This window comes from Colletotrichum chrysophilum (assembly GCF_026319265.1).
Source record: "Colletotrichum chrysophilum strain AFK26 chromosome Unknown scaffold_336, whole genome shotgun sequence".
NCBI lineage: Eukaryota > Fungi > Ascomycota > Sordariomycetes > Glomerellales > Glomerellaceae > Colletotrichum > Colletotrichum chrysophilum.
Window position 1 is genome coordinate 9,016 of NW_026517623.1, and position 10,993 is coordinate 20,008.

Sequence of the window (10,993 nt, forward strand, 5' to 3'; positions counted from 1 at the left end):
ATGCAGCTCGTTACCCGCCGCGGGGAAACTTTCAACAGCACGTGGTTTCACCGCTTTCAGTTGCCTCAGGAGGAGGAATGTGACGATGCGCTTGCAGCCAAGCTAAGCCCGAAACTGACAGCTCCTTGGATCACGACAAGGGAGGTTTCTTGGCTGCCATCAAACCACAGAGGACTGCATTGATGCAGCTGTTTGGAGGAAAACCAAGGAGTTGCCTGATATAAAGTCTTACTGGCTCCATCAAACGGCCTATGATCTGCTTAGCGACGTAGTTTCGTTCGTCTCGTTTCTCAACGCATACTCGATATGTCACATGTAAACATGTCTCAGAGCGCTCATCTCGTGGAAGAGGCAGGATCTCTCCCTAAACGATATGGCTTCATTCTCCTCACCCTTGGCCTGTCGGGCTGGCTGCTGTACAGTCTCTACCAGAAGGCCCTGCCAAAGCCGATCAAAGGTATCCCGTACAACCCCGATTCCACGAAAAGAATAATGGGTGATCTTCCGGACCTTGCCAGTACCGTGGCACGTACAGGAGACCTGTCAGCATGGCTTGTTGGACGAGCAGCCCAGTTCGACTCGCCTGTCGTCCAGATCTTCCTTCGACCCCTTTCGCCACCGATCGTCCTATTGAGCGATTTCCGCGAAGCACAGGATATGTGCATGCGGCGTAAAGAGTTCGATCGCGGCAAGATCTTGCGTGACCTCTTCACAGGTCCATCTCCAAATCATCAAATCACAATGGTAACCGGAGACCAGTGGAAGGCGAACCGAAGGCTGCTGCAAGATCTCATGTCGCCACCCTTCCTGCAGAATGTTGCGGCGCCAGCTATTTACGCAAATGTCGTCAATCTGATCAACTTATGGACCGAGAAGACGAGAATCGCGGAGGGGCGTCCGTTTGATATTTACCAGGATATCTTTTACACAGCTTTGGACGCTGTGACGGCATTCTCGTTCGGCGAACAGTTTCCACACAATGCTACGAAGCCGGTGGCGGATCTCATCCGCGACCTGAGCGAAACACAGGTTGCAAGACTCCGGGACGGGCTATCTATGGATGATGCGGTCAAGTTCCCCACGGTCGAACCCGACGAGGTCATTCAATCCATTCTCGACGTCAGCATCAATATCGAGAGGTTGCATGGATCTCCTTGGCCCGTATTGAAGTGGAGAATCATCGAGAAGCTCCCACCCCTGAACAAGACGATGCGGGTCAAGAACGAGTTTATAGTCAGGGAGTTGAACAAAGCTACAACCAGACAAAATGCTAGTGGAGGGGATGACACATGGGTGCGATCTGCGGTGGACTTGATGGTTCAGAGAGAGAGGAAGATAGCCCAAGAAGAGAAGAAGACATCGAATCATTTGGCACCCAACATGAAAGACGAGGTAAATCTTCATTTACCCGCATCCAGTTTCGAAGATTAACACATCGTGCAGCTATTCGGCGTCCTCACCGGCGGCCATGATACCACCAGCACCACCATGCTATGGGCCCTGAAGTACCTCACTGACTGCCCCCAAATCCAAACCAAGCTTCGCAAGGCAATGCAGGATGGGTACTCCGCAGCGTACGCAGAAAATCGAAACCTTCGGATCGAAGAGATCATGCAAATCAACGTTCCTTACCTGTATGCCACGATGGAGGAAGTCCTCCGATGTGCTGGTACTGCGCCGCTAGTTGAAAGAGAGGCCATGGAGGATACAATCCTTCTTGGATATCACATTCCCAAGGGCACCATGGTCTTTTCCCTCGGCAAGGGAGCCAGCATCGTCACACCAGCTTTCGAGATCGACGACACGAAACGAAACGAGACATATCATCTTGCCGTCAAGAACCGCGGCAAGATACCAAACTGGAACCCTGCCGATGTTGAGGTGTTCAGCCCTGAACGCTGGCTTGTGCCAGTCACCACTCAAGGAGAGAAGGAGCAATTGAACGGAACTGGCCCTGAATATGAGTTCGATTCCTCTGCTGGACCACAGATTGCCTTCGGAATGGGCAGACGCAGCTGCTTTGGTCGAAGACTGGCATACGTAGAGTTGAGGATTTTACTCAGTCTGATTGTGTGGAAATTCGAGCTGCTGAAGTGCTCAGAGGAGCTGAGCGGGTATGAGGCGAAGGATGGTGTGACACACAAACCCTTGAAGAACTATGTTCGGTTACGAAAGGTGGAAAGGAAGTAGCATGTATCATGAGAATGGCTAGCAAGCGCTCTGTACTATATCTAAATTGATCTTGGTTTATTTAATGAGTCATGACATGAGGATATGGAGTGAATATCATAATAACATGTGTCAGTCATTACAAACCCCCAATCGCCTGCTGGCATCATACTGTTAGTGCGATCAGGTACGGCGAATCAGCTCGAAGACCACAGCCCATCATAAACGCCAACCGGAGAGACCAGCCCAAGCATAGGTGCCGTTTTATCACACAAGAAGCACATAACCTTAAAAGACCACGGTCCAAGAGAGCGGGCTGGGGCGGAGCGGAAGGGGTGGAACGGCGATGCTCGGCGGCGCCGTCGAGCTGGGCAGTGCGGCCGCCTTTATGAATGCGCTCGATCTAGACCACATGTCTTCCAAGTTCCAACGACAAGGAGAAAATCTCCGGCGGAATCGGGAGACTAGAAATAAGGCAGTTAGGTATGAAATCTCTTGGCACAATCGGATCTTGGAGGACATCGTTGGCAGGCGAAGCGGTACGGTTCCGGAGGACGATGGCGGCAGCACTAACCTTATTTGGCGGAATTGGGTTCATAGCTGAAGACTAGCTAACCTACAGTATTACCTGATGTTTTTGTATGAGTAGTTCTCTCACGTGTTCGATGCATGCACCTCCATTGATAGCCGCTCAACCAGCCGCACCGCATTGTGTCAGCGCAACATCGGTAGCTCTTATCCGTTATCGTGGAACTACGCGCCAGAAACCTTCCACGGCTCAATTTTCATTCATTCAATGAGCAGGCTTCAGTTATTTCCCGCTCTCAGTCGTTGCCCCGTATCCATTTTTGTTTGGACAATAATTCGGTGGTGTTATGAACCTTCAATCGTCCCGGGTGACTTCTCCATCCCGCAAGGGATGTGGGAGAAACATTCCTCAGCGAGCCGAATATCACGGACTTTCGATGCGGACATTCTCCGCACTCTAGTCGCGTGCCCAATCACCAGTTTCCCGGAACCCCCTTTGGAGGCGTCATTGTGTCTCTCGCTAAGAGGTAAGGGTCCGCTGGCTCTTCAAAGGGTCGCCTCATTCTTCATCGCGAAGGGCTGCGGGCGGGCCTATCGGCCGGAAACGGTCCAGCCACCAGGTTCCTGGGCTTTCTGGCTAGATCTCTTAACATTGCTGGATTTCCCGAAGGCAGTCCCGCATGATGGGAAGGCCTTTCCTCTGCCCAGAGCTGGAATGCCCTACGAGACAAATTTCTCTCTGCCGGAGGAAAGTGCCCTCCCACATACGGCCGAAAAGATAAAACTTTGTGCAACATAAACTCACGTCTCCCACCGGGACCATTCTCGATCTTTTTCCGCTCTTCCCCTTTCCGCTCTTTTGGACGACCCGCCGGTCCCACCCCGCTCCGAGAGTTCCGATGACGGTTCTCTGACCCTCGCTCCCCGGCCGTCACATTGATCAATGGCGCTTCCATTTTCCAGCTTGTTGGCGGGCCTACCAAGCTGTGCTGTGAGTATTCTCTCTTCTGATGCCTACCAGCTTCGTCAGCTTCGTGTCACTAATACGAGCTCTCCTTGACAGGCCCCTTGCGCAACTGAAGCTCTTAATTTCACCTCATCTTGTGGGGTGGCTGAGTTCAATTCAGAATGTCTTTGTAAAGACCATAGTTTCATAGAAACCTACCGGGTTTGCGTTCGCGCATTCTGTGACATCGGGCCTCTATTCGGTAAGACCGCGACGTTCTGCAACACTTGATGCATCTTTGATCATCGTTGTTCATGAATCACTCAGCGACTGCTCTCACTTTACTAATGTGTCGAGTATTCAGAGGCTAAGAATGCAACATGGACATGGTGCGACTATCCATATTCCGATCAGCAGGGATCGGTGGCAGGGAGGATAATCATTGTTGGGGTGACCGCCGTCTTTTTCTTCCTGCGACAGATCGCCAAAGCCATGAAGTTATCCCAATGGGGTCTAGATGACTGGACTTTGATACTCGGATATGTGAGTACTTGCCCACGAAGCGTTGCATGGCAGCTTGCTGAAATTCGGGTATAGCTATTCACTCTCTCTTTCGCGGTTTCGAAATTCTACGGTACTGAAAATCTCTGCCGTACCAGTTGAGACTGATGTCTGATACTGCTTCAGGTTATGAGCTTGGCATTGGCCGAGACGTGTGGTCACTATCCCACGACGAAATCAATAGATTCATGCGAGTAAGGCGCTACAGCCCCGAAATACCAACGATTCCCAACATGACTCCCAAGAGCAAAAGTTATTGTATACGTGACTAATTCCAATCAGGTATTCTTCGCTTTCGAAATAATCTACACCGTGAGCATTGGAACACTGAAGGCATCGATCTTATTCTTTTATCTACGGGTTTTCAATCTCGTCAGTCCTACGTTCACGATAATTCTCTGGTGCACTCAAGGTTTCAACATTCTTAACTGCATCGCCTTCACAATTGCGAATCTGAATCAGTGCAAGCCTTTCTGGTTTGCCTGGGAAGGCTGGGATGGGCGACATCCTGGGTACTGCGTGAACCTCACCGCCATGCTAGTATCGCACGGGGCAATTAACATCGCTCTGGATGTCTGGATGTTAGTCTTGCCAGTAACGCAGGTCCTCTGGTTGAATCTACGGAAAAGACAGAAGCTGGAGATCCTTTGTATGTTTGGATTGGGCATCATGTGAGCTTTTGCATTCAATCAACGCGAATCCCCATAGACTAACTCAGTCAGCATCACTATCGTCAGCATCATACGTCTACGAGTGTTGCTAAACTTCCGTAACTTTACAGATCCAACGTGTAAGTTGCGACATCCGACTCCACATGACCAACTCCGCTGACCTATGAAGATGATGCCTTTTGGCTACACATGTGGTCATATGTTGAGCTTTCTGTTGGTATAATTGTTGCTTGCTTGCCATCTGTACGCCAACTGTGGCGTGAACTTGTGCCAAAGATGAAGAAAAAGATCGGTATCAACCCGCCTTCACACACATCATCAATCCCTGGAGAATCTGCGAGGAGGCTGAAAGATATTCATTCCCTTAATGCGGACCAGCCGAGTCCCACAAGTGGAAGCGCTTTCATGTCGACAGCGTCGTCGCCATCGCGAACGCGAAGCGGAAATACATTTTGATATACAGATAACCTCTCATCAACTATTGCATGCACCTTTGACGAAATTACTGTTGACTCCACCAACTTTTGTCCGGAAGGTGACCAGCGTGTTTGTAACCCTGTGTACAAGTACAAGTGTATCGAGCCAGTATTCCCGAGAATAATCGTAGATGTTGGCATTCCGAGAATATTTATGCCCGACAGACTCTCAACAACCCAGCCAGCCAGCTTACTTCATGCATCGATCCATTTTAAACGCGAAATGAACTTCGGCTTAAATGGCCCCTCCACCTGCTCGAAGCAGATGTCTCCTGAGTGCGTCCTCTTTCCTCGTAGGAAATGCTCACGCAATCGGTCCGGACGATTTTCCCATCCGCAGCATGCCGGCTAGAGTCGCTGTTGTTTGTGAGGGTCGGGGCACCCGATGATGTGGAGGTTTGGTTGTTTGAACCGGTTGTTGGGGATAGTATGTTCTCTTGACTGTCGTCGCTCTCGATTATGGTAAGGCCGAGGTCGTCCTTGGGCTTGGACTTGGGCTTGCGTTGGCCGAGCTCGATGCCGCCGCCGCGCGATTTTGATTTGCTCTGGGAGCCGTAGTGCTCGTAATACTGCGGTGTCTGCTTGGATCCCTTCCCGGAACTGAAGGGGTTGCGTCGCAGGATGAGCTCGAGGAGTGGTTGCATAACAGGTATGGAGCTCGCAATGATGATGGTGCTGCCCTCGACACTGCCAAATTCCGCGATTAGAATGCTGTTTTCAGAGAACGCTGGCAGCACGTAGCCATTTGGCTCAATGTGTCTGGGGTGGGTTCGTCTTACACCGTCCAAATAACCAGATCAGAGGTATCATCTGGGAAGCAAAAGAAAGTCAGCTTTGCGAGTCTCCATCCATCGACGGAAAAGCGCAGGTAGAGGCCCTACAAGAGAAGTCATCGCTTGCGAGAGACGGGATACGAGTTGTTTTGTAAACAGCAACAACACCAGAAGTATGATTCGGCCATTAGTCACAGTAGTCACGAACAATGATGCGTGCGAGATGAATAATACATACACTGAACCAATACCCAGGGCGCAGGACAGAGCGACTTTCTTCTTGGTCGACATTTGGAGACCGAAGAGCACTATTGCCGGATACACAGCCAGGTAAACATCAACAAACGCTGAGAATGCTGTTGAGGAAAATTGTGTTAGAAGCTGAGAGCTGTGGGGCACAGAGGGTCGTCATACCGCCCGCGTAGATGCAATACGCGACTAAAATTTGTTTGCTGAAGCATTGGCCCGTGACAGAAAAGTCCCAAAGTGACCTGGCTGGCGTGCAGCGCCCAAGGAGAAGCCCTGCTGTCACGAAGAGCGTCAACTGGCACCAGATTCCCATCCACCACAAGAACCACTTATGGTACCTCCCTGGATTCATGAGCCGCGTCAGAAGAGAGATCACGGCTAGTTTGGGAAGGCCGAAAGACATGATGCCAGGGCAGAAGGCAGCCGTTGTCCATAAGATGGCGCCTTGCTTCTGCTCGGTCGATAGAAGCTTCATGTGTTTCCCATTGCCGTAGGATACCGCGATCGTGGACAGAGCCGTCGAGATGTAACCACAAAACTGAAGGACGGCACAGGTTGATTAGTACGCAAAAGGGGATCTCTGTATAACAAAGTTTGCGGTAAAGGAAACACTCACCAGCCCTAAGATGATGAACCAGTCATCGCTGTGGAATTTCCTCATAATCTTCCCCCTCACATAAACTCGGCCAAGAACGAAACAGGTGCTGATGGCCGTGACAATCCAGCAAACGACGATGATGGTGAGCCCTTTGTCCTGGGCCTTCCACTCATCGGAATCCTCCGGTGGACTCGACATGTTGGAGTTGGAGAAAAGAATTCCTCAGCGACCATGCGGGCATGCGGAAGGATCTCGGAGACCGGAGACAGCTTCGGACGCATGCAGGAGCTCGAAGAATATATGCAAGCCGACCAGACTGCTCGCGGACCATGTTCTCGGTACGTATGAAAAATTGCCGATTGCCGATCATGCTCATTTTTTCAATATCCCAAGCTATTTTTCATAACTCCAGGGTTCTTTTGCCCGACTTATTAGACTCGAAACAAACTCCTTCAAATTTCTCTCCGAGAAGACAATACGTGTAAAATCTGTGTGTCTGCTTTCGGTCGGCGATAGCATTGCCACATCCAGTATAATCCCACATCCCGCCCCTGATCCTCCTGATACTTGATCACGATTCGTGAAGATCAGTCAACGAGCAGACCAAAAGACGAAGCACTAGGAGGCTGTGGGCCCTCTGCAATGTGTTGCATACGATTGAACGTGGCGGAAATACGGGCTGCAGCAGAATCCCGAGTTGAAATTCTCCAACCACTTGTTGGAACAGGCGTCAACTTTCAGGCATAGCAAGCCAAGACCATCGGTCTGATCATTTTGGGCAAAAGAATCGTCTTTGTGTTGTTGGAAGTACCCGCAGGTCCCATTTATATTGCAAGGAATCTCCATATGTAACATGTTGGAAGCAGTCTTCATCTGTTGGAGTCTGGACGTGTTCTTCATCGTGTTGGAACATGCCTGGCAACCGCATTGTCCCATTGGGGAAGTTAGCCCGGCCCATGGACAGGCCACATGGGCTGTTCGTGGGCACAGAAATGTCTTCATTGTCTAGGTGCCCGGCTGGAACCCCGACAGCCGAGCCTTCACCAACAGCATGTTGTGTGTCTGGCTGCAGATATATGGAGCTGTGTCGTCAGGCCCAATATTCTTTTGTTCCAAAAACATGGGCTGCGAGCGTTGAGCAGAATGTGGCCAAGCCTCGGACGGTAGGACGGCGGCCGATCAGTGTTGACCGAGAGTAATTATTTCCGTTTGGGGATTACTGTTGGGCTCTCGCGCTGTTGGTTGGTAGCCAAAACTGTGACTATCAACCAACACTGCATCTGCCCCCTGCTCGGGCCTGGTCCGGAAGATGGTTACTGGTGGGGCCGGTGGTCCGGGGCCCCGGTCTTCACAAGCCGGGGCAGCGTGCAGGCCACACAGCCTTCTACTTTAACCGCGGAAGGTCCCGTTGACATTGTCAGAACTGTATTTGGACGGGGATTCGGGATCCCGGCCCGGACGAAGTGGGATGGAGCACTGGACCTCGAGATCTGCTTTGCCAGCAACTGTGCTGCATCAGGAGAGACGCCAGTTCCGCCGCTCTCCAACTCCCCTTCACCTTCTGAGGACCTCGATTCCCACCACAAAAAGGGGTCATAGAAACAACTTACGGAACGTGGGGGCTGTAGCAAATGCAGATGCCCATTGTGTTTCCCGACTTCCGAAGAGGTTCCTTCCGACTGATTTCGCGGCGCGATATAACTACTCGCCTTGGAAGCGCCATGTCAGTCTGGCCCCAGCTTCTTCACTTCTCCTCAGCTTACTTCATTCATTGTCGTTATTTATATTCATGATGCCAGCTGTAAACGGCACCAACGGTACGAACGGTACAAATGGCACCAATGGCACCAAAGACGCCCCAGTCGTCGACCCCTCAATTGCCACCAGCCCCAATGACCTGGCAGCAGTTCCTGGACTGCTGAGGGAGCTTAATGCTGGGATTGGCTCTTTGTCCACTGGTGGCCAAGAAGCCCGTCACGAGCTCCTGCTGAAGGCTCGGTCCATTGTCCAAGCTCTCGAGGCTCCGAGAGAGACCATGATCAAGCACTGCTGGGCACAGGTAGGCTTCTGCCTCGGCACCTGTTACTATTCCATGTAAACTAACTAAGTTCTCCGCAAGACCGGTGCCATTGCCGGTATCAACTTTGGTGTTGACTCAGGCCTGTGGAAGCTCATGGCCAAGAATGGCGATAGACCCCAAAAGGTAACCGAGTTGGCCGAAGCCCTTGGTGTTGACCCAGCTCTCCTGAGTAAGTCTCCCTATCAATCTACCTCTCACACTTGTTCGACTAACAGCCCATTTTAGGTCGTCTCATGCGCCATCTTGGTGCTATGGGATACATCAAGGAGACCGGCCTCGACGAGTACCAGCCCACCAACTTCTCAAAGTCGCTCAGCCTTCCCATGATTGGAGATGGATACATTGCCATGTGAGTCTTAAATTTGCCTTCCATTTCGGAAGTCACGTATTATCTCTATGTAACGGTTCACTAACATCATGACGCCTCCAGGACTTCCTGCACCGGCGCTGGCCCATTACGATTCCACGAGTACTCTCGCAAGAGAGGCTTCAAGAACCCGACCGATGCAAAGGATACATCTATGATGTACGCTTACAACACCGATAAGGATATGTTTTCATGGCAACAAGACTTGGGCTGTAAGTTCTAAAGTCACAAATAAGCTCGCATGGATACCTGTACTGACAGAAGTAACCGCAGACGGCACTCACTTCAACCACCACATGTCCGGCTACCGTCAGGGCCGTAACCCTTGGATGGCTCCGGGAGTCTTCCCCGTCAAGGAAAGGCTCATCGAAGGCGCCGACAAGAATGCCGACGCCCCCTTCTTGGTGGATATCGGTGGCAGCATCGGTCACGACCTGGTCGAATTCCACCGCTACCACCCTGACGCACCGGGCAAGCTCATTCTGCAGGATCTGCCTGTGGTCATCGGACAGATCCAGGAGCTGACGCCAGCCATCACGCCCATGGGCCACGACTTCTTAACAGAACAGCCCGTCAAGGGTGCCCGTGCCTACTACATGCACTCATGCCTGCACGACTGGCCTGATGATGTCTGCGAGAAGATTCTTGCGCAGATCAAGGCCGCCATGAAGCCCGGCTACAGCAAGTTGCTCATCAACGAGAACGTCATTCCGTCAACTGGTGCCTGGTGGGAGACATCGGCGCTTGATATGGTCATGCTAACACTCTTCTGCTCTAAGGAGCGCACCGAGGGTGACTGGTACAACCTTCTGGAGAAGATTGCTGGGTTGAAGATTGTGAAGATCTGGGGTGGAGGAAAGGGCGTTGAGAGCTTGATTGAGGTTGAGTTTCCATAGCGCTCTTGTTTGTACCAATCTTGGTTAGAGACATGGTCATTGACTCATGATTTCATAGTAGAACGGACCTCATATTGGCCATGCTAGCTTTGGTTGATTTCCTGTGACTTTACAGAATAAGTGTGCAGAATTCAAAACATCCACTGCTCGGAGGGGACTTTTGTTCTCGATTGCTGCAATCTTGAGCGAATAAACGTCGGGATTCGTTCTGCATGTTTTTAATGAGGGACATGGCCAATTAAAAGTAGGCAGGAGTATGGAAACCAATCAGAATATTCAAGAGATTTCCAACCAACAAGTAAGCTGAGCGAAATCGCTCTTCGCTCTGCCACACCTCCTCAATCACTCAACTTTCCATTTTGGCAAAGTCGGCCTGCGGTCTGCGGAAGCCGTACTTGCAATAAACATTGGCCATTGGCTGCTGGCTTTAGCCGCATTTCACTGCAATGCATCCCGTTTACCAAGATCTTCCAGATGGTCATATTCGTCTCCTCACTATTCATCCCGGAGGCGAAGCAACGGCACTCTCTGGTATAATCACACCCTCCTCCTACATACCAATCCACCAGCACCCACTGTTAGTGCTGCGCTGGGTCCGCCATATCAACACTAACACTGCTAAACCCATCCCACACAACTAGAACCCTCGCCCGCGATGGCCTCGCAGCCAGCCGCGGGC

General features: G+C 51.3%; 3 protein-coding genes across 3 annotated transcripts; 2 read left to right on the forward strand and 1 right to left on the reverse strand.

Annotated features, from left to right (window-relative positions):
* Window positions 1-321: 321 nt before the first annotated feature.
* On the forward strand, window positions 322-2,190 carry COL26b_014322 (uncharacterized protein; the record flags this gene model as incomplete). The annotated part of the gene is made up of 2 exons (XM_053186897.1): window positions 322-1,392; window positions 1,444-2,190. The coding sequence occupies 2 exons, from the start codon at window positions 322-324 to the stop codon at window positions 2,188-2,190; spliced, it is 1,818 nt and encodes a 605-aa protein (XP_053029156.1).
* Window positions 2,191-5,563: 3,373 nt separating this feature from the next.
* Window positions 5,564-6,415, reverse strand: COL26b_014323 (uncharacterized protein; the record flags this gene model as incomplete). The annotated part of the gene is made up of 2 exons (XM_053186898.1): window positions 5,564-6,110; window positions 6,363-6,415. The coding sequence occupies 2 exons, from the start codon at window positions 6,413-6,415 to the stop codon at window positions 5,564-5,566; spliced, it is 600 nt and encodes a 199-aa protein (XP_053029157.1).
* A 2,348-nt stretch (window positions 6,416-8,763) lies between these two features.
* On the forward strand, window positions 8,764-10,314 carry COL26b_014324 (uncharacterized protein; the record flags this gene model as incomplete). The annotated part of the gene is made up of 5 exons (XM_053186899.1): window positions 8,764-9,030; window positions 9,091-9,220; window positions 9,277-9,400; window positions 9,482-9,630; window positions 9,692-10,314. The coding sequence occupies 5 exons, from the start codon at window positions 8,764-8,766 to the stop codon at window positions 10,312-10,314; spliced, it is 1,293 nt and encodes a 430-aa protein (XP_053029158.1).
* Between the last annotated feature and the right edge of the window lie 679 nt (window positions 10,315-10,993).